General features: G+C 38.5%; 1 protein-coding gene across 2 annotated transcripts in view; it reads left to right on the top strand.

Annotated features, from left to right (window-relative positions):
- Positions 1-316: 316 nt before the first annotated feature.
- Positions 317-24,385, top strand: part of FHL5 (four and a half LIM domains 5) — a 39,055-nt gene continuing 14,986 nt past the window's right edge. The window contains exons 1-3 of one of the 2 annotated variants that reach the window (XM_039532720.1): positions 541-557; positions 1,066-1,111; positions 24,104-24,276. In XM_039532720.1, the coding sequence (XP_039388654.1) occupies positions 24,124-24,276 (153 nt within the window). In that variant the 5' untranslated portion in view covers positions 541-557; positions 1,066-1,111; positions 24,104-24,123. Of the gene's footprint in view, positions 558-1,065; positions 1,112-24,103; positions 24,277-24,385 lie in introns of both variants that reach the window. The other variant, XM_039532719.1, reaches the window with a different exon arrangement.

The following is a 24,385-nucleotide window of genomic DNA, read 5'->3' as shown; positions in this document are numbered from 1 at the left end:
TTTTAACCTCTCCATTCTACCCCTACCCACGGACCCCATGCAGAACACCCCAACGAGTGTGTAACCAGGGTTTTTAATGTTAGTTCTGAGTTTTATCAAATGTCGTGGATGCACTTTCCAAAGAATATGGACACAGAAAAAATGAGGATGAACATGTTCAGTCTCTTTCCCCTCCGCCCCTCCATATACTGATTTTTACTAAAGCTCCTCTTTCTTTCTGGCTGGATCTTTGAAACTCTGTCTCTGAAACGCTCCTTTAAGGACCTCCTATGTGGTATGTTTTTGTCTATCATTTGTAAACACAATATGACAAAGAATGATTTTGGTTCAGTGACAAGGGAACCAGCTATTTGCATGTCATGAGGTCTAAGGGAAACAAACTGACCCTCAGCCTTCTTCTGCAGAGCCAAAATCTGATGGGACCCTCAAATAGCTCTGGCACACTATTCTGTTTATTTTGGATTTAATGAATGCTTATTTCTGTGAAAGCTAATCTAATTATTTTCTCCTTTTATTTTGCTACACAAGTCATAAGAAGCAGCAGCTTGAAACCAAATGTGAGTATTGTAGTAACTCCTTTCCCTTATTATTTACCTTTCCATTGTTTTATTTGACAGCTTTTAAATATTTAGGTCAATAGACCAGGTAACCAATGGAAAGTTTATGAACAACTAAGCAAGAACCCTTTCTATTCGGTCATAGATTAATTCTGACTTTTTCAGTTTCTAGTAGTGTTTTGTTTTAATTACTTTATATAACTGATGGAATTTGTGACATAGGCACGAAAGTACATTTTCCTTAAGAATAGTACTACATTTTCCTTTAGAGTGGCTGAGGCCATATACTTTTAATGCATCTTCCTAGGATTGCCTACAGAATTCCATGAACATATTCAAACAATCTTGATTGTATGTGCCATGAAGCACTCCCAAGATTGTTTCTGGTTTAACTGTTCTCGATTTATTAATTTTTAAAAATTAGATAACTAAGATTTACTGTGCTAACTCCAAGAAACCAACCAATAAACTGTAGATGCTGTTTTCTTCTACTAACCAACTTTCATAGTTACCTGCCACTGAGAGCAAGCTCCCAACCGTACCTATATGATGAGGTAGGTCACTTTTAGACCCAAAGTTACTTTCATAATATACAGTGGATTGTTCTTGTGTGTTTAATGTAAAATTAACTTGACAATTTAGAGGTGATACAAAGTTTAGACATGATACAAATCTATATCAAACATTATTTCATCCTTTTTCCTCCACTATTATATTTGTCTGAGTCTCAGCTTTTTAAAGATCTCTGCCACAGATTTGGGAGTGTTAAGAACTATATTGAAAGGATGTGCCAGTGCTTAGTAAAAAAATGTTCTGTAAATGTCTGTTCACGCTGTCACATTAAAAAGCTTTATGGATAATGAGATTGAAATTTTCCATAATTGAAGGTCAACATCATATATTAATTGCTGTACTATCTGATTTTATGTATGTAGTGCATTCAGTCAATTTTTCTTTTACTAATGAGCCCCAAACGATCAAACACAATTTAGGTTGTAATCAAATAACTTTTCTAAAATACACTATTTTTGTAGCTTTCCTTATTTTCAGCCGCTTTGTTACATCCTTAAAGCTTGACGCAGAACCTCTGATATTAAGAAAACAACTTTGTGCTGTCGGTTTTGTTCACATCTAATATTTATTCCCACATTTGTCTTCAGTATGTATGATTACTTGACATTTCTTGAAGTATTTTAACTGAACAATCTGGAACAGACATATATTAATGTTATCACATTGCTGACAGTCTTGCCATATAATTTTATTGCACTGTCACAAAAGTCACTTTGATTTAAGATTGCATAATATGTAGAAATTTAAGATGGCATGTGAACCTTCTTGCAAGAGTAAAGAGAAATGAAATAATATGCTGTTTGAAAGAAACTCTGATCAGTTTTGAACCATGGTGTCTCAAGGTTATTTGCAGGCAGACAAGTTTAAGGATTTGATTGATTGATTGATTTGATTGGTGGACATTGTAAAGTTCAGAATCAGTTGTCTTTTTGGGCACAGTTTTCCTTCTGCTAATAAAGCCAGTTTTCTTTTCAATTCCTTGTCTTTTATGGTTGAATTTTACTTCTCATGAAAGTTGAAGTCTAACAGCATTGGCTAACTGTGCCTATAAAGAGGGGAAAAGGGCAAACTCTCAAGAAGAGTTCTTGCAATAATGTAAAGTCTTAAGTCAAGGGTTGAAATCCTAGCTCCATTCAAAACAATGCAAAACTCCCATTGATTTCAATAGGGCCAAGATTTCATCTGAGGGTTGGGGCCAAGCGCCTTAGGAATAGGATCATCCTTAATTCTTGTAGACATTTCCCTGCTGGTTGACTGGGAGATGAGGTTGTGTAGAGCTCCCACTGAATTAACTCCCTTCCAGTCTAGCTATCCTAGGGAGCCTCAGACACTGAGTTTGCAGAGAGTGGAATGATGCATTGCAACTTATGTTCTACTTGTCTCTGTCTGGTAGATTTAATTTTGTGGGGGAACTGGGCATTCCAAAATATTTAGGTGGCTTTTGAAAATCTCAGCCCACATATTTAAACTTTACCTTCTGGAAAAATCCTATAGAATTGAAGAGGGGTAAAATTAATAAGGTTTCACAGAAATTTAATAGGGCAGCATAGAAGTTACGCCACAAATATAGGGAATTTAATGGAGAATCATATAAACTATCCCATATAATTCTATAGCAGGGATATAGTCTTCTATGAAATTGTAGAGTGTGGTCCAAAAAAGTAGTGGCTCAATCCTCCTCATTGTTTCCAGTTTTGTTTTCTTAGAGCAAAAGCTTTTATTTGACTCTAGTTAATATGACTTCTTCAAAACTTTCCTTCCAATTGCATCTTGCTCTGCCCTTGAGTTGTATTGATTTTTAATTTTCCCCTGTCAGGTTCTTCATCATTTCAGTGTTCCTTCCTACTCCCCACCCCAGCTAAAATTCTAGATCTGATAAGAACATAAGAACGGCCATACTGGGTCAGACCAAAGGTCCATCCAGCCCAGTATCTTGTCTACCAACAGTGGCCAATGCCAGGTGCCCCAGAGGGAGTGAACCTAACACGTAATGATCAAGTGATCTCTTCTCTGCCATCCATCTCCACCCTCTGACAAACAGAGGCTAGGGACACCATTCCTTACCCATCCTGCCTAATAGCCATTAATGGACTTACCTCCATGAATTTATCTAGTTCTCTTTTAAACCCTGTTATAGTCCTAGCCTTCACAACCTCCTCAGGCAAAGAGTTCCACAAGTTGACTGTGCACTGTGTGAAGAAGAACTTCCTTTTATTTGTTTTAAACCTGCTGCCCATTAATTTCATTTGATGGCCCCTAGTTCTTATATTATGGGAACAAGTAAATAACTTTTCCTTATTCACTTTCTCCACACCACTCATGATTTTATATACCTCTATCATATCTCCCCTTAGTCTCCTCTTTTCCAAGCTGAAAAGTCCTAGCCTCTTTAACCCCTCCTCATATGGAACCTGTTCCAAACCCCTAATCATTTTAGTTGCCCTTCTCCAAACCTTTTCTAATGCCAGTATATCTTTTTTGAGATGAGCAGACCACATCTGTACGCAGTATTCAAGATGTGGGCATACCATGGATTTATATAAGGGCAATAAGATATTCTCCATCTTATTCTCTATCCCTTTTTGAATGATTCCTAACATCCTGTTTGCTTCTTTGACTGCTGCTGCACACTGCGTGGACGTCTTCAGAGAACTATCCACGATGACTCCAAGATCTCTTTCCTGATTAGTTGTAGCTAAATTAGCCCCCGTCATATTGTATGTATACTTGGGGTTATTTTTTCCAATGTGCATTACTTTACATTTATCCACATTAAATTTCGTTTACCATTTTGTTGCCCAATCACTTAGTTTTGTGAGATCTTTTTGAAGTTCTTCACAGTCTGCTTTGGTCTTAACTATCTTGAGCAGTTTAGTATCATCTGCAAACTTTGCCACCTCACTTTTTACCCCTTTCTCCAGATCATTTACGAATAAGTTGAATAGGCTTGGTCCTAGGATTGACCTTTGGGGAACACCATTAGTTACCCCCTCTCCATTCTGAGAATTTACCATTTATTCCTACCCTTTGTTCCCTGTCTTTTAACCAGTTCTCAATCCATGAAAGGATCTTCCATCTTATCCCATGACAACTTAATTTATGTAAGAGCCTTTGGTGAGGGACCTTGTCAAAGGCTTGCTGGAAATCTAAGTACACTATGTCCACTGGATTCCCCTTATCCACATGTTTGTTGACCCCTTCAAAGAACTCTAATAGATTAGTAAGACATGATTTCCCTTTACAGAAACCATGTTGACTTTTGCCCAACAAGTTATGTTCTTCTATGTGTCTGACAATTTTATTCTTTACTATTGTTTCAACTAATTTGCCCGGTACTGACGTTAGACTTACCGATCTGTAATTGTAATCTGTAATTGTAATCTCTAGAGCCCTTTTTAAATATTGGCGTTATATTAGCTATGTACCAGTCATTGGGTACAGAAGCTGATTTAAAGGACAGGTTACAAACCATAGTTAATAGTTCTGCAATTTCAAATTTGAGTTCTTTCAGAAATCTTGGGTGAATGCCATCTGGTATTGGTAACTTGTTAGTGTTAAGTTTATCAATTAATTCCAAAACCTCCTCTAGTAACACTTCAATCTGTGACAATTCATCAGATTTGTCACCTACAAAGGATGGCTCAGGTTTGGGAATCTCCCTAACGTCCTCAGCTGTGAAGACTGAAGCAAAGAATTAATTTAGTTTCTCTGCAATGACTTCATCGTCTTTAAGCGCTCCTTTTGTATCTTTATCATCCAGGGGCCCCACTGGTTGTTTAACAGGCCTCCTGCTTCTGATGTACTTAAAAGAACATTTTGTTATTATCTTTTGAGTTTTTGGCTAGCTGTTCTTCGAACTCCTTTTTTGCATTTCTTATTACATTTTTACACTTAATTTGGCAATGTTTATGCTCCTTTCTGTTTACCTCACTAGTATTTGACCTTCACTTTTTAAAAGATGCCTTTTTATCTCACTGCTTCTTTTACATGGTTGTTAAGCCACAGTGGCTCTTTTTTAGTTCTTTTACTGTGCTTTTAAATTTGGGGTATACATTGAAGTTGGGCCTCTATTATGGTGTCTTTGAAAAGTGTCCATGCAGCTTGCAGGGATTTCACTCTAGTCACTGTACCTTTTAATTTCTGGTTTTTTTTTGCACAGTTCAGGTCTCCTGAAATACAGCAGTGTTGTCCAATGTCTTATAACTCTTTAAGCTACTTAATAGTTACCACCAAAATGGTGCTTGTAACTCTCCGTTTACTCTCGCAGTGCAAGGGTACTTCTCTCTCCACCACCTGTGGAGTGCATTTTTACTTTTGTTCTTTTAATTTGTTCTAGGTCCATCTGAATTTGTTTTACATCCATCTAAGTATTGATAAGTTCTCCTGGTTCCATCAGGTATGGAACTCTGGTTCTGAGGAGGCTCCCTTGGTTCAGTGCTAGCCTTCAATCTTGTTCCCTATTCCCTGACTACTTCTGTACTAGCACAATGTCCCTTCCTCCCTGCCCCTCCCATACCTATGACTTTTTTTCTGTCAGAGAATGGAACTAAGACAAAGAACGGGCCACTGGTTTGGCCCTGGCTTCAGACTTTGGAGACACAGGTTCAATGCCATATGCCACCACAGACTTCCTGTGTGACTTTGGGCAGGTTAGCTTTTCTGTGCCTCAGTTCCCCATCTGTAAAATAGGGATAATAGCACTGCCTCACTCGCAAGAGTGTTTTGAGGATAAATTCATTACAGGTCCTGAGATACTATGGTAATGGGAGCATATAATCACCATAGATAGAGAAACATGAAGCAGTAGTTAAAAATAAATAGAATTCCTTGCTGGAACTTAGCATGTCATTTTATGACTTGGCACAACTTCCAGAATTTTTTCAGTTGATTTTCCCCTTCCCCACCCATCCATATTTGAACACCCAGATACTCCAATCAGCCAGGCCTGGGAGGGTTTTACATTCTATGACTGGATGCTGCTCACTTTCTTCTCGTGCAGGTGAGAGTCACACTTGAGTTCAAAAAGACTTTTGTCAAAATGGAACTGCCACACTCCAAATGCATTTATGTTACATCACAGGGAAATTCATGCAATTTCAGTGCAAAATTACGTCAGCCCAGACTTGCTGGAATATGAGCTCAAATTCACTGGAAAAGTTCACAGTCTTTAGCAAACCGTTCAGCTGGCATGGGCCATGTTTCCACTTTAGTACTTAATACAAAATCAGGCAAGCTTTACTGTGAATGTTTTGTATAACATTAGTCACAACCCTAAATCCATAACTGAAGTTCTCAAGTTGATAACTAGAACATTTTGTTGCACCCTCTTCTTACAAGTTCTTCTGAAATTACCCATCAGGCAGCCTTTGCACTTGAAAACATCCATCGGCATTATTGAGATGGTAATGTGAACTGAAGAATGGCCCTGTGGTTAAGGCCATTGGCATAGTTCGGGGGGAGCACAGGGGGCACTGCTCCCTCAAACAGCAAGCCTTGGGCAGGCACAGAATTTTTCCCCCACCCATGTGCGGCCCCATTGGTCTGACTGGAGCTGCTCCCCCTAATATAGAAGTCAAACTATGCCTATGGTTAAGGCATAGGACTGAGCTTTATGCCTGGCTCTGCCACAGACTTCCAGTATGACCTTGGGAAAGTCACTTAATTTCGCTGTGCCTCACCTGTAAAATGAGGGTTTTAGTTTCCTTGTCTGTAAGATGAGGATAATACCTATCTTACAAGGATGCTGTGAAGACTAATTTATTAATGATTGTATAGTGCCATCCCTTAGTGGAAGGCACTATATAACTGCTAAGCATATTGCTGTTCATTAGGAGCCCATTCTCCTGTCTCATTTGATCTCTGCAAGCTATTAAATGCAGCAGGAAACATCATTTGAATCATGTGCCACAGATCTGTACATAATCTTAGCATGACAAGTAATTGTGTCATCATCCATGAAACTGCTGCTACTGACTGTCCTCACCAAACCCACACAACTGACTGAAGTTAAAGGCTTAATCACAATTTGGAATAAGAAAGGCCCCATGTGTTGAAGTTGCTCAGCTCCATTCCAGATTTGCAAAGGAATCATTTTTCTCTTTCTAAGGATCTGACCCACATAATCATTATTGTTTTTAACAGATTCATCACTCCACTGTAGGCTTGAAATAAATGATCCATGTCTAAAATGTTTCTATATTAGAGATTAGTGTCTTGAGTCCTGTTTTGCATTGATATTTTGAAGACTTATGATGGCTAACCCTTCTACTTTGTCTGAACCAAATGTCCACTTTTCTAGAGCTTAGCAAGTTCTCCCTCATTTTCTACAAATCAAAATAAGATAATAGAACAATCCCACATATAACTTGGATTTTATAAAAGCCATGCTTACTGCAAACAGTAAGAAATCCACTTTGAAAATAATAGTATGGCAAAGGAAGATCTTGTTTAACACGCGTATCTTTGCAGCTACCAGGGCATAAAAAATGAAAACCAGCAGAGCAGTAATTAAAGGGTCACTAACTCGTGTCACATTAAATGGAGATTAAATACAAAGCCAGATTTGTTAAATCTTCAAATTTTAGCTCATAAATGAATACATTCCTGTGTCTCAAGAAGGTAGAAGTATGTTTAAATCAGGTGTGGAGATGTTAGGATTCCCAGTCACATAACTATCTCAAAGAGTTACAACCTAAACAGACAAGGCAGACAAAGGGAAAGGGGGGGAAACAGGTACAGAGATGAGAAATGACATATATCCTGTTATGCTGCGCCAGTGTGGCAATATTCTTAAAATAAATATGGGGTGAAGAGCAAGAGCAAAATTGCACCCTGCTGTAAGCCCACATATTTAGTTAACTTTATCCAAAGGACAAACTTCACCATTTGCTTTGTGAAAAGCTGGTGGAAATGATGTTTCACCATTGAATAAAATCAGGCATATCAGTGTTTTGCATATGATACACATACTCTTAAAGCAGCAAATGCTGATGGGCACAACTCTATTCTCATGTCCACTTGGGTTAATATTAAGAGCCAACATGATGAGTAGGATTTCCTGCACCTCCGCAGGACAGGAAACTCAGTTGACTGAGTTCCTGACGCTATTTTCAGTGATAATGAGGTTAGCTCATGTAGTACAGGAAAGAAACATTTTGAACTTAGGTTCTCAAAGGTAAGTCCTTTCAAGGCGGTTTGTTCAATGTGCCAAAGCAGAATGCAGAGTATCTGATGGATTTCTTCACCAAGTAGTTGAAGAACCAACAAGAGGGGATGCCATTTTAGATTTGGTTTTGGTGAGTAGTGAGGACCTCAGAGAAGAAATGGTTGTAGGGGACAACCTTGGTTCGAGTGATCATGAGCTAATTCAGTTCAAACTAGATGGAAGGATAAGCAAAAATAGATCTGGGACTAGGGTTTTTGATTTCAAAAGGGCTAACTTTAAAGAATTAAGGAAATTAGTTAGGGAAGTGGATTGGACTGAAGAACTCATGGATCTAAAGGCGGAGGAGGCCTGGAATTACTTCAAGTCAAAGCTGCAGAAACTTTAAGAAGCCTGCATCCCAAGAAAGGGGGAAAAGATCATAGGCAGGAGTTGTAGACCAACCTGGATGAGCAAGCATCTCAGAGAGGTGATTAAGAAAAAGCAGAAAGCCTACAAGGAGTGGAAGACGGGTGGGATTAACAAGGAAAGCTACCTTATTGAGGTCAGCGCATGTAGGGATGAAGTGAGAAAGGCTAAAAGCCATGTAGAGTTGGACCTTGCAAAGCGAATTAAAACCAATAGTAAAAGGATCTATAGCCATATAAATAAGAAGAAAACAAAGAAAGAAGTGGGACTGCTAAACACTGAGGATGGAATGGAGTTTAAGGATACTCTAGGCATGGCCCAATATCTAAATAAATACTTTGCCTCAGTCTTTAATAAGGCTAATGAGTTGCTTAGGGATAATGGTAGGATGACAAATGGGAATGAGGATATGGAGGTAGATATTACCACATCCGAGGTAGAAGCCAAACTCGAACAGCTTAATGGGACAAAATCGGAGGGCCCAGATAATCTTCATCCAAGAATATTAAAGGAACTGGCACATGAAATTGCAAGCCCATTAGCAAGAATTTTTAATGAATCGGTAAACTCAGGGGTTGTACCGTACGACTGGAGAATTGCTAACATAGTTCTTATTTTTAAGAAAGGGAAAAAAGGTAATCCGAGTAACTATAGGCTTGTTAGTTTGACATCTGTAGTATGTAAGGTCTTGGAAAAAATTTTGAAGGAGAAAGTAGTTAAGGACATTGAGGTCAATGGTAATTGGGACAAAATACAACGTGGTTTTACAAAAGGTAGATTGTGCCAAACCAACCTGATCTCCTTCTTTGAGAAGGTAACAGATTTTCTAGACAAAGGAAACGCAGTGGATCTAATTGACCTCGATTTCAGTAAGGCATTTGACATGGTTCCACATGGGGAATTCTTAGTTAAATTGGAAAACATGGGGATCAATATGAAAATTGAAAGGTGGATAAGGAACTGGTTAAAGGGGAGACTACAATGGGTCGTACTGAAAGGTGAACTGTCAGGCTGGAAGGAGGTTTCTAGTAGAGTTCCTCAGGGATCGGTTTTGGGGCCAATCTTATTTAACCTTTTTATTACTGACCTTGGCATAAAAAGCGGGAATGTGCTAATAAAGTTTGCTGATGACACAAAGCTGGGAGGTATTGCTAACACAGAGAAGGACTGGATATCATACAGGAAGATCTGGATGACCTTGTAAACTGGAGTAATAGTAACAGGATGAAATTTAATAGTGAAAAGTGCAAAGTCATGCATTTAGGGATTAATAACAAGAATTTTAGTTATAAATTGGGGACACATCAGTTGGAAGTAACAGAGGAGGAGAAGGACCTCGGAGTACTGGTTGATCACAGAATGACTATGAGCCGCCAATGTGATATGGCCGTTAAAAAAGCTAATGCAGTTTTAGGATGCATCAGGCGAGGTATTTCCAGCAAAGATAAGGAGGTGTTAGTACCGTTATACAAGGTACTGGTGAGACCTCATATGGAATACTGTGTGCAGTTCTGGTCTTCCATGTTTAAGAAGGATGAATTCAAACTGGAACAGGTACAGAGAAGGGCTACTAGGATGATCCGAGGAATGGAAAACCTGGCTTATGAAAGGAGACTGAAAGTGCTTGGCTTGTTTAGCCTAACCAAAAGAAGGTTGAGGGGGGATATGATGCCTCTTTATAAATATATCAGAGGGATTAATATTAGGGAGGGAGAGGAATTATTTAAGCTTAGTACCAATGTAGACACAAGAACAAATGGATATAAACTGGACACTAGGAAGTTTAGACTTGAAATTAGATGAAGGTTTCTAACCATTAGAGGAGTGAAGTTCTGGAACAGCCTTGCAAGGGGAGTAGTGGGGGCAAAAGACATATCTGGCTTTAAGACTAAGCTTGATAAGTTTATGGAGGGGATGGTATGATAGAATAGCCTAATTTTGGCAATTAATCAACAATCTGTTGCCAAATTATCAGCAGGTAAGTATGCCCAGTGGTCTGGGATGGGATGTTAGATGGGATGGGATCTGAGTTACTACAGAGAATTCTTTCCTGGGTGCTGGCTGGTGAGTCTTGCCCACATGCTCAGGGTTTAACTGATCGCCATATTTGGGGTCGGGAAGGAATTTTCCTCCAGGGCAGATTGGCAGAGGCCCTGGAGGTTTTTCGCCTTCCTCTGCAGCATTGGGCATGGGTCACTTGCTGGAGGATTCTCTGCAGCTTGAGGTCTTCAAACAACAATTTGAGGATTTCAATAACTCAGACATAGGTTAGGGGTTTGTTATAGAAGTGGATGGGTGAGATTGTATGGCCTGCGTTGTGCAGGAGGTCAGACTAGATGATCATAATGGTCCCTTCTGACCTTAAAGTCTATGAGTCTATATTCCTTTTTGGGGCAAAATATTTCTTTTGATCTACATTTCAGAAAGACTCTGGGAATGGGTGCCTTGTTAAGAAGCAGAAAAATAGTGTTGTTTTTAAATCTCCCATCATTGCTCTAGCTCTGAGTGAACCTTCTATTTCTACCAGTCTGTCTGTCTGGGCTGATACAAAAATAAAAAAAAGACCCTCTCTGGGCTTGGTGCTATACTGAAAACGTCCTGAATAAGAAGAGTTTCCAAAGTAAGGCCTAATTCAGCAAATGCTCACATACATCATTTGACTCATATAAAGTCAATGGGATTACTCACATCAGTAAAGTTACATGTGCATAACGGTTTCCAGGACCAGGCCACAGAGACTGTGGTCTTTCCAAAGCAGTCCCCATGCAGAACAGACCTGCCATGGCCCATCTCCACCTAACAATCTGTTTATAAGCTGTGTGAAATATATATAAGGGCTGTCGATTAATCGCAGTTAACTCGTGATTAAAAAAAAATTAATCACAATTTTTAAAAAGTTAATCGCGATTAATCGTGGTTTTAATCGCACTGTTAAACAATAGAATACCAATTGAAATTTATTAAATATTTTGGATGTTTTTCTACATTTTCATATATATTGTATTCTGTGTTGTAATTGAAATCAAAGTGTATATTATTTTTTATTATAATTTTGACAGTGCAAATATTTATAAACAAAATTCACCTCCTACAAGTACTGTAGTGCAATCTCTTTGTCGTGAAAGTGCAACTTACAAATGTAGATTTATTTTTTTTTTGGTTACATAACTGCAGTCAGAAACAAAACTGTAAAACTTCAGAGACTACAAGTCCACTCAGTCCTCCTTGTTTAGCCAATCACTAAGACAAACCTTGCAATGTTGGCTACAACAGTGCCATGAGAACACTTGTTCTCACTTTCAGGTGACACTGTGAACAAGAAGCAGGTAGCATTATCTCCTGCAAATGTAAACAAACTTGTTTGTCTGAGTGATTGGCTGAACAAGAAATAGGACTGAGTGGACTTGTAGGCTCTAAAATTTTACATTGTTTTATTTTTGAATGCAGGTTTTTTTGTACATAATTCTACATTTGAAAGTTCATGATAAAGAGATTGCACTACAGTACCTGTATTAGGTGAATTGAAAAATATTATTTCTTTTGGGTTTTTTACAGGGCAAATACTTGTAATATAAATAAATATAAAGTGAGCACTGTACACTTTGTATTCTGTGCAGTAATTGAAATCAATATATTTTAAAATGTAGAAAACACAGTTTAAATATTTTTGATATTTTATTATTGCTTAACAGTGCGATTAATCGTGATTACTTCTTTTAATCGCTTGACAGCCTTAATATATATAGTTTGTTCATGTGTCCCACACACAGCTTTTCTGGCCCATTTAGCTCCCTTCTCCACCACATACAGTACAGGATCCTTTGATCCACTATTCTTATATTAGCCTATATAAGCCAATCTTTGTCATTGTTTATTTCCTGAGATGTCACCTCACTGGCTGCAACCCTCTAACTGGGGCTGAAATCAGAAAACTTTGTATCTGGTTCATTTTTATTTGTGAAATATTATTATTATTATTTATTATTATTATAAGCTAACCATTTCTTTTTTTCTGATAAAACTAGGTCAAGCCATGATAGCGCAGCAGGGAGGGGAATAATGAGTCAAAAGACCAGACCACTCTAGTACACTAGGTGGTTTTGGTTTTGTTCTTTTGCTTTGTTTTTGTAGAGAGGTTACGTTCTAGAGAGGTGGTGAAATCTCCTTCCTTAGAGGTTTTTAAGGTCAGGCTTGACAAAGTCCTGGTTGGGATGATTTACTTGGAGACTGGTCCTGCTTTGAGCAGGGGGGTTGGACTAGATGACCTCCTGAGGTCCCTTCCAACCCTGATATTCTATGATTCTATGTTTTTTTTTGTGCTTCGTGGTGATTGTTTTTTTTTTATGGGGTAACCAAAGTGACTTTCAGTTATGACTTGCTTTAGACATGCATGATGTTTCTCATGTTTTTTTCTTATTGCTGTTTTCAAAGCTGCTTTGCAGTGTGGCATTGTTTTTTAGAGAACCAAGCTAGGAAAAAAGTGAAACTTATAGTTACTTACTTTTTAAAAAGTGGTTTAACTAGCTTGCATTCTCTGTTCTCAGGGGATAGAATACTTTTCATCTTCCTTTTAATCCCTGAACTAAAATGAAGATTTTTGTCTCTGTAGCTGACGTTGCTGCACAATGAAAGATATGGCTTATTTTGGGGTAAGGTTTTAAAGGTTGCATTCTGCTTCAGTGCCATCTACTGGGGTTCTGTTGCTTCTCATCAGTGGCAAAGGCTGTTTCACTGTATTGCCTGTAAACTTGTTGCTCCTCACTGTATCTGAGGCATTGTTTTCTATTTTCTCCCCAAGAAGGCTTCCAGTCCTGAAGGCAAGGCTGATTCTTATTTTGGCAGATGTGTTCCTGCCAAGTAGCATTAGGACCTTATTAACAAGCTGCGGATTCCTCAGTGGGATTTCCTTGGTTTGTGCAGGCGTTTTTACCTTTCTTTATATCATTCTCACAACTGATTGGACAGTCTGGTCACTGATATTATTTATACTTTTTTAGAAGTGGGACTTCTTTGGGTGAAGATTTCTGGATATTTCTCTGGTTTATGTACTATGGGTGAAATTCTGGCCACACTGAAATCAGTGGCAAAACTCCCCAGGTGAGGATTTCACCCGATAAGTCTTCATGTGCAACTTTTGCCTGTTTGATCTCTGGTTGAATGATTTTGCTTTAGTAATTCCTAAATTTTGTGGGAGCTTTTCTTTGATTCGTCTCAAAATGCTTGGTCTGAGATACCAATGGACTATTGATTACTCATGTAAAACTTCCAGGATTGGGCCCCACTCCCTCTTCTTTATATCCTGGAGTTCAATTTGATAGATATAAAAGTTGCATTGTTTTCTCCAAATCAATATGATGTATCAATTTTTAAATTCTTTTTATCTATCTGTGATTCAAATAAACATCCACTTGCTGCTGGGTACTCATCTCAAAATATAAGCTGCCTTATCTGATATCTTAGAGTATGTCTACACAGCAAAGAAAAACCTGAAGCTGGCCTATGTCAGCCATGGTTTTTCTTTGCTGTGTAGACATACGCATAGACTGCAAAGTAAAGCTTGCCAGAAAGTGTTTTTTTACATAAGAATTTTTCACTTTTCATTAAAAAAAAATGAAAACCAAAAATGTTCTGGTTTTGGCAACAAAAAATAAAAAATTTCAGCTGAAAGATAAAAGATCTTTTTGGCCAAAAAATTTTCATTATTTAATTTTTCATTTTCCAATGAACAGAGGAAAGAAGACACTTTCCATTAAGATTTTTGATTAGGCAAAAATCCAAATTTCCAAAGGAAAAAAGTGACAGAAAAATTTCAACCGCCCTACTACAAAAAGGCATGATTTTTTTAAATCTAAATGTATTTAAATTTCAGAAGAGGAATTCTGAAGAAATTTCCTCCATGGGCAGGTTAGTGTATAGCAGGTTACTGCCAGATGGTTTCTTGCATTTTTCTTGGAATACTTTTAGCCACAGTTGAAGACCAAATACTGGATGTTATGGCAATTCCTACTTTCTTGCAGATTTTGAGCAGGTGTTGCCTAAGTGTTAGATCTGTTGCCCTACTGGATACTTTGGTATCTAACATGAGCGAATTTACTGCAGACTGACGTTTTTCCATCATTGCTCATGAAAACATCTTTATTCCTCAGTGTTCCATTTCTGGAAAAGTTGAGAGCTGAAGCAGAGCTCTGAATAGATTGCCTCTTGCTGGAGCAAAGTCACTGAAATAATGCTGGGCTAAACTGAATTTGTTTAGAATTTGAGAGTAGTAAATAGGGGGAGGGCTTCAAAACTTTTTCAAACTGTATCGATTTAAAAAAAAATTTGTCCTGATAAAATGAGCCACCAGCCAGAAATTCTTCTTCAAGCAACGAGGCCTAAACCCTTAGTCTAAGGCCATATTTAGTGTATAACTGGCTAAAGATATATCTGTGGATGATATTCCACCTGATGTAACAATGTAGAATGTAGTGAAACTGGAATTATCTGAATTTCTCAGATGGTTAGGACTACAGCTAGTTGGGAAAAGGGGGGATTTCTGCATGAAAAATTTTGACTTTGTCAAAAACCCAAAAAATTTTGGCTGAAACCAGCCAAAACCAAAAAAAAATCAGTTTGGGGAATTTGGAGGTTTTTTGATGAAAAATTGCACCTTTTCAAGGAAAGCAAGTGGACACTTTCCACTAAATTTTCACTGAATCGAAAACCCAATTCTCCATTGAAGGAAAAGGTTTTGAGGGACGTTTTCACTTCACCCTACTTACACCTCCTTATTTATTTGAAATAAAATAGATTTTCAGACCTTTAGATTCTTGAAAAATTGTCAGTATATGCAAATATCCATTCTAGTTAAAAACTGAGATTGAAAAAGTAATCTGAATACCTCTGGGTTATATAATAAATTAGGCATTGACATTCAAATGGAATGCAACTGAGTTTTTAAAAAACAGATTTTCTTTGCGAATGATCAGTGCCATAACCTTCCACGTTTCAGTAAACTACCACAGAACCTGCTTCTTTAACAACAGTATACTAATGGGTTTGCCTTTCCTCATAAAATAATCTAGTCCACACTATGGACTAAAGGTCAGATTTTAAAGGTATTTAGGTGCCTAAAGAGCCAGATAGGTGCCCAGTGGGATTTTCAGAAGTGCCTAAGCAGGTTAGGTGCCTGCTGAAAATGTGGCCTTAAGGCCCTGGTCCTGTAGAGCACTTAAGCATGTGCTTAACATTAAGTCCTGAGCTGTTCCACTGAAATCAATAGGACTACTTACATCAATAAAGTTGAGTATATACTTAAGCACTTTGCTGCATCAGGGCCAAAGTAGGTTGCACAAGTCCGTTTTTGTTATAGGAATAGCGCGCACACACGCACACACACACACACACACACACACACACACACACACACACACACACACACACACACACACAAAACCTGCCCCAAAGAAAGAAATAGTCGAGTTTTGTACAAATGGTTTTTTAATATTTCATTTACCAGCTTCATGTCAGATTTTATCCCGGAACAATGTTTTATGATTTTCAAAACACAATACGGACCCTTATCTACAAAGGTACAATAATGCACTGAGTGAAGCACTTTTATTATTTCATTAACCTGTCGATGGTCATAAATGTGCTATGTAACAAATGCCCATGCCAGAAAATGTGAACTATACATGAAGTAGGCAAGACAAGTTATAGATAAGTGAAAGCAATCAAATAAGATTGAACATTAAATTATGCAAGTCTTTCCTTGTTTTATTGCTGTTGTTTAAGATATTGGGAGTACAGCTGAGTGAAAATTTTTAGATAAACAGTTTATTCGTTGAAAAATGCAGCTTTGATTATCCTGAAACGATTCGCGAATTTGAAACAAATTCACCAAATAGTTTTGATGACGACGATACCAACAAATGTAAGCTTGAGTCACAAAGCAACTTAAGCGCTATTCAGAAATTGTGGCAGAGGGGATGTGCCATCACCGCTAGTCCCCTTATAACCTTTGGCCCAGTGGTTAGTGCACTCACCTGGGATGCAAGAGACCCAGGTTTGAACCCAGGTGGAACAGTTTGAACAGGAGAGATTGAGAGAGACCCAGCCCAGAATAGTCTGATAGTTGAGGCACTCACCTGTGAGGGAGGAGACCAGGGATTAAATGGGGGTCTCCCACATCCCAAGTGAGTGCCCTAACCACTGAGATAAAGGCTATTAAGGGGGATTCTTCATTGTTCCTCCTTTCCCATCCCCTGTTTTGTGAATCTAGCCCAGGAACTAAATGTTTTGTTCAACCTGAAATGGACTTTTTGGTGACCTTCAATTCACCAAAAACTGTATGCCCGCTCCTAAAAATAGAGATCAATTATTTATATCATAAGTTGAAATTCTCAATATTATTTGCACAGCAGGGCTGCCCAGAGGATTCAGGGGCCCTGGGGTCTTCCACCACCGCTGAATTGCCGCTGAAGACCCGGCACTTCGGCGGCGGGTCCCGAAGTGGAAGGACACCCCGCCGCCGAAGTGCCGGGTCTTCAGCGGCAGAGTTTTCTGCGGCCCCCAGAGCGAGTGAAGGACCCCGCTTCAGGGGCCCTGAAAAACTCTCATGGGGGCCCGGGGCCTGGGGCAAATTGCCCCACTTGTGTCGTCCCCCTCCCCCCCCCCCCGGCCCTGTTGCACAGCAGGTAAAACTCATATTGGAAAGCCTGGTGAAATCTCTAAAGGAAGTATTAAGGGAACAATAGCTTGCTGCACAGGCAATGGGAGGCAGGCTACTCCATCCTGCCTTCTCACTCATAGGGAGAAGGGTTGCAGGTACATTGGCCACCTATGCCTTGTCTTTGCTGTGGTTTCAGTGTAGCTGCATTAGTGAAAACTTTTAACATAGACATGTTTACACTAGTTCCGCTTGTTCTAGCTGGAAACTGGGATAAACAATACCTGTGCAAATTTCACTAAATTGGTGTAAACAGTTTCTACACTAGGGGTTGTGTCTGGTTCAGCCACACCAAGGGCTGAGATCATGTGTACAGATAAGGCCTAAAGCAATACAAATTAAGAAGAAAGTAATGGAGCTAATGATATGTTAAATCCTTCTTTTAGACCAAGAGTTCTTTCCTTTTCCACTCATGCTCTTCCACTCAGCCTGAAATATGTGCTGCTTCTAGTTTCCATTTCTTCTCATGCTACATTTGGAAAAGCATGGACCTAGAATCCATGCACAAAGCATAACTCGGGAGTGCAGCTGATTGAAATTTTCAAACACTTGGTTTTCAATTTTAAAAAATTAATTGAATTGGTGGAGGGTTTTTTTTGGGAGGGGTGCTTTTGGTTTTGGCTTGTCAATATATTGATATTTTTCTACAATTTGAAAAACCAGTAAAAATTTTCAAAATTCCCTTCCATTTCTTTTGACTCCTTTTTTTTTAAGCAGCTCTGCTGAAGAGGAAATAATTCCTCTAGACGGACAATAAGTCTACAAAGAAAGTGAGATGTTCAAGTTAGCCTCTGAAACTAGGAAAGGACAAACAAAGTCCTTTGCCTGCTCCTTGCACTAGGTTTTTAGAAACCTTAACTTCAATAGGATGATGATTGCGTCAAGGTGGAGTAGCCCTCAACACCCCAAATTTGCCGATGACTTTTGCACCAATTCTTTGAGCTGGTGAAATGCTCGGAGACCTTCATCTGGAGAATAAGGAAAATAAACTCAGGATGAATATGCAAAAGAGAAAAACTATGTTTCAAGCAGGTATGCAAGAAAACACACAATCCACTGGAAATAATGTAGATAAACTATGTTGTCTGGGTTGTCTCACACACATGCAGACTTGGCCCTCATAACAGGTTTTTTCCCCTTCTCAAGAGTGTTGTTATGATGATTAATGCCATCATTGCTCTTTTTGGTTTGTACCTGTTCAGAGCCGAGTAGAGAACCCTGCTTCGTCTATTGTATTTGATTTTTTTTTTTAAAGATGCAATTCAAGGGCAACCTGATGAAGGCAGATTAGGAAATATTCTACTAGGGGAGCATAAAACAAATTAAAATATCATCATGTATATACATTAATTTCTATATAATTAGGAATAATGTACAAACCCCAAAAACATCATGTACTCTAAACAGGAACTATATATTTACAGGAAACATCAAAGTAATATTAGACATTAAAATGGTTACTTGTCCCTGCACTACTTACACAATGACAGAAGAGAAGAAGATCTCTTTATAGTTGATTCTACGCTGACCAGATTTGTGTAGGCCTCAAAAACCTTCCTGTTAGTGAATGTCACTTCTCTGTAACTTTACAAGGTCTTTGGACTTTTAAGTCTGCACCCTTTACATAGAACATTTCAACTATGCAGAAATTCCCAGGCACATTTGCATGAGTCGTGTTCTACCTTCTGGTGAAACTGTTGGCAGAACAGCCTGCCCCCCTTGTGTCCTGCTTTCATCTGCTTTATAATTTGTACTCAGACTACATTCTCAACTCTAACCCCAAAGACACCAATGCTGCATCCTTGCAAGTTACCATGGTAACTCCTCTGTGTCCTCATTTAGCATATACTAGAGCTACTGATCTTATTATTGTCACTTACATTATATGTGCCGATAGTACAGATTAAAATCAACTGCATTTTACCTTTGTCCCCATAATAGCTAGAAAATTAAATACTTTTTCCCAAGAAATACATAAAACTCAACATTTTACTGTGTCAAGGAAACAAGTAACCAGAGGATGGAATGCTGGAGTCAGCGTTTCCTTCCATGAGAGTGCATAACATCAGTTCTCCAGAGAATTCTGATCTGACCTCCCAAAACACAAAGCCTAGCTTCCAGCTAACTTCAAGTAAACATATTACTGTAGAGATTAGGATCAAAACACCATAAAAATATTCCATTTCAACTACATGATGCTCATAACATTTATTTATTGGGCTGAGGCAAGCGATGGTTCAGGGAGACAGGATTTCATTATTTTTTTTTGTTGTCTTATGGTAAAAGTACTTCACAAGGATCATCCACATCTTTGTCATGAGATATGAAAAGTCTGTCATTCTTTGTCATAGCATTCCTGCTTTGTATGGAAACATGGTATAAGTTTATCAAGGGCCATACCTGAAGTCCTTACTCAGGCAAACTCTTATTGACATCAATGGGAGTTTTGTTTGAGGAAAAGCTGTAAGATGTGGCCCCTGCTGTTTAATTATTGTTGTGTGTAGGGGATATGTTGCCTTCAGCATTTTCCAAAGCAGATATGGGTTCACCCATAAAGTCTCTCTATTGCTTATTGAGGAAGGATGGTCCAGTGGTTAGGACACTAGCATCATACTTAAAAAGATTTGGGTTCAGGTCCCCCCTTGTCCATGGCCTTTGTGTATGATCAGAAGCAGATTACAGCTTCTCCGTGCCTCAGTTTCCTATCTGTAAAATGGGAATAAGAATAATTGACTACTGGACAGGCATAATGTGATAAATATATTAAAATACTCTGGTGATGGGTGCCATATAAGTACCTTGGAGAGAGAGAAATGTACAGCATAGATTAACCCTAAAAATCTAGTGAACCACTCCTTGAAGAAAACTGAAGGGGAGGGGTTACTTTTTTACAGTAACATAATAGTTGAATGCCATTGATTTGAACAGATGTGCAGTCATAGCATTTTGAGCATGACTGACATTTTGTCTGTGCACGTTGTGCTTCACAAAGCACTTCAAGTGTGCATTAATAGCTCATCAGTGCATGCCCTGTTGTTTCTTTGTAAGCTGATGGACTGACTTAGCAGAAACAAATCAGAAATACAGTCAAGTAAGGGTTTACTTCAGAGGACATGTATAGCTGTGACTCAAACAAAAACAAGTAACAAACTACCCCTCTGACTGAGGTTCAACCCAATCCCATGTCCTTGGGTGTAGAGTCCTGCCATTCCACAGGCATGTCCCCTCCCAAGTAGGTGTGCAAATGGTGAGGAAGATCACCTAAATTTATCTAACCTTTGCTTTAATGAGGACTCTGTAGTGGCCCTGCACCCAGTTACACATGGTGTGCATTTTTCTGTGTGTCAGTCTCTAGTGGTATGAGTACATAAGATGATCATTTTTATATACTCTTGTACTTATGTTCATTTTTTGTAAATTATAACAATATCCTATGTAACTCCTATTAATATTAATGGAAGTCATACATGTGAACCAACAGAAGAATAGGCATAAAAGTTCAGAATTTCATAAAGAAGGGTCAAAATTACCTTTCCATGTCTACATTTGCACCGACACATCCAATAAAGGTACATGCAAAGGGAGCCTTTGTGCATAAGATGGCCATTTAGATCCATTTGTTTGTGCAAATGCCCAATACACCTATTGTTTGTGCAAATGCCCATTACAGTTTCAGTAATTGTTAGTGCAAAAAAGCACAGCACAAGTGAATGCAGGACTAGAGCGATACTTTATGAAAACTACACTCAAAATATTTAACCTGTTGTTAAGTTTAGTGATCCAGGCAAGTTTTCTTCCTTTTCTTACATGTTACAAAGTTTTAGCTTTGAGAGTTAGGTTTTCCTAAACTAGTAAACCCTTCTGATGAGGAAGCTATGGTTTTTCTTGAGACAGTATTTATTACCTTCTGGCCTAAATTAGCTGTAAATCCACTAATTGTCAAACTAAATACTTAAATAAAAATTCAATTGCACTTTGAGCCGGATCCACAAGACCTATGTTGATTTATAGCAGCTGAGGGTCTGGTAAATGAAATTAATAACAATAATGTGTTTGCTGTGAGTACTATCTATATTTCATATGTTTGGGTCACATTCATAGCAAAGAGCTCAACATATTTCATGTTTGGTTGGAGAGGAATGTAAGTTGAGATCTGTTTTGAGTGAATCTGTGTTGATGCATTCTTTGACCCATGTCCAGAGGTGGTAATAAATAAACTCCCTCCATTATCTACAGAATCATTCCCACTTCCCCAAATTTGTTTGCTATAGTATTGTTAGGATAACAGGCTGCACTACATGCAAAAGCAGATGATACATCTTAAAAAATTGCCACATGGCAGTCTTTACAGTTGAACGATTGCTTGCTATGCTCAAAGAGGATGTTGACGGGACCCTGTTATATTATAATCCAAGAACAGGACATAAAATCAATCTGTAATATTATTAAGGGAGCACTTGATTCCCACTGATTTGAGTTATAGACTATTTGACTTTTTTACTGCACACTGTCCTGGCTAGTGCAATGATTTAGTGCGGTTAGAAAAATAGTACATCAATTCAGCTAAAAATGTTTTCAGTTTGCAGGGACAACAAGTTTTCCAGAGCTTGTGCCAAATGAAGGAGCCATTATTTTTGATCTAAGATAAGCATTCCATCCCTGCCCCTTCACAATCATGAGACAACCCCTGGGGAACAGAATAAAAACAGAGTCCTTGATTTTGAGTTTACTAGTGGGGATAGACATTAGTTATGTTTTCTTGAAGTTTAAAATATTCCTTTGGATTATGTCTATCAGTCCTCAAGAAGGGAGAAAAAAAGCAATAGCACTTCTTTAAAGCTGTAGTGCGTATCGGAGCTGCACAGTGGTTGCATGAGAAAATATAGGAGTGAGCACCACAGAATAGAATAGATCCAGTTCTAATGTTACCTGCTTCCTCAAATGTTATTTCTTTTTATTCTTTTCTTTGTTACTTTCACCCTTTGCATTTTGTTCATCTGAGCTGTAACTTACTCCTCACTTCACTGATGCAAGAGCTCAGTTTTAGCTGCCTGAAGTCAATGAGATGTAAATACTTTGAGACCTAGTTTTCTTAAATCCACTATAAGTCTTTATGATTGTTGACATTAACAGCAGAATGGCCCTTACTCATGAGCTCATCAAATTGCAATTCAACGAGTCTAGCAGATGTCTGAGTTTTGCTTCACTGTGAACTTTTTGGAGTCTCTTTCCCTCATTCCCAGGAACCATGACCCAATATTAGCAAAGTATTGCTGATCCAACTAGCAATAACAAGACTGAAATAAGACTCCTTCCCCGCAATCCTCCAAAGGTTCAGAGTTTCAGATACCAAAGCTTCTATGCTTATTCAAACCCTCTTTGGCTTGTAAAACTGAGGGAAGAGAAGTGCATGAGATTGGGCTCTCAGAAGATTTATGGTATTTCCTGCAACTGGTTGACATGGAAATATCAGTTTTCTCACAGTATTCTGGCACTTCCAAATCATGTTCTCGGTGGAACTTGGCAATACAGATGCATGTAAGAAAAACAGAAGACTATTCTCTTCCCACAACAACAAAAAGGAACTTGGTTTGATTAAGAGTTTATGTTGGTTATACCTGGTTTATCCCCCTCTCTCTTTTCTCTTAGAATATCCAAGGGAAGAAGGCTGCTCAAATCTCCATGCACAGTAACTGATTTTAGTATTACAGAGATAATCTTCACAGTGCAGGCCAGCTAACCTGGAGTTCCTTGTCCATCTTCTATCTGCTCAAGGTGGACACTGGGTTTTCCAAAAGGAAGACACATTGCAGAAAGAAAGGAACTGCCAAGGAAATTGGGGACATGCTGATGTTGGGCAGGGAAAGTCTGAATACTCATGGCACAAACCTACTTTCTCTTTGCCCTATTATCTACACAGTCAGTTTGATTTCAGAGAATAGCTTTTGTCCACATTGTGTGAATTTTCTGGATAATCTACTCCTCATAATGCAGGACATAAAAACATTTTCTCCAATATGGTTTGGTGGTTGCGGGGGACCTCACAAACCTAGTTACTTTCTGTATGAGGCTTTGTGTCTTTATGTTCCACCTATTTTCTTCTTAATTAAATCCTGTGACTATGGTTAGTGTGGGGATAAACTCACTTTCAAATTTATGATTGATTTTCCAATGTAATTTTTGACATCCCAAATTACATTCAATATGCAGGAGTGTGTTCCACCTTTTCGTGTCTGCTCGATTTTCTTTTATGACTGTAATACCACTGATGCAAATGCTAAGGTTTATTCATTTTCTGCAAAAATAGTTCTCTTTTAGGACTAAAGAGAGGAGTAGGGTAAGAAATTTAAATTTGATTTATTTCCACTCATCTTGCCTGATCTGTTTTGGCACTAATAACAGAGGGAACAGATTTCAGGCACCAGGATTATCAGTATAAATACTAAACAACTAAACTGAGGCAATCTTCTTGTTTGGGGTTATGAAGACAACCACTTCCTGAATATTATGCATTGCTAAAGACTGCCATTTTGTTGCCAGATGCTTCCAACGTTAGGAATCCCAACTATTGCAAGTAACCGGGGCAATCGCTGCTCTAAATTGCACCAGTAATGCATTATTATTCCACAGAATAAGATTATTTGGGCCTGAACTGTTTCATTCATGTTATTTATTATTTTTCCTTTCTCCCAGAACAGCTGAAGAACCAAAACATGGCCAGTAATCACTGCCATTACTGCATGGAATCCCTTCTTGGCAGGAGGTATGCATTTAGAGAAGAGAATTCTTACTGTGTTACATGTTATGATGGCCTATTTGCTAACTCCTGTGAAGAATGCAAGAAGCCCATTGAATGTGATGCCAAGGTAAGCATTTCGTTCATTTTTCTGTATATATTGAGATTGTTAAATCACAGAGCATGAAATCTGCCTCTTTGGGGGTGGTTCCGCCCAAGGCTCTCTGTGCCACAGAAGC

This window comes from Mauremys reevesii, linkage group 3, assembly GCF_016161935.1.
Source record: "Mauremys reevesii isolate NIE-2019 linkage group 3, ASM1616193v1, whole genome shotgun sequence".
Classification (NCBI taxonomy): domain Eukaryota; kingdom Metazoa; phylum Chordata; order Testudines; family Geoemydidae; genus Mauremys; species Mauremys reevesii.
The sequence above is the reverse complement of the archived record's forward strand: the minus strand, read 5'-3'. Positions and strand labels throughout refer to the sequence as shown.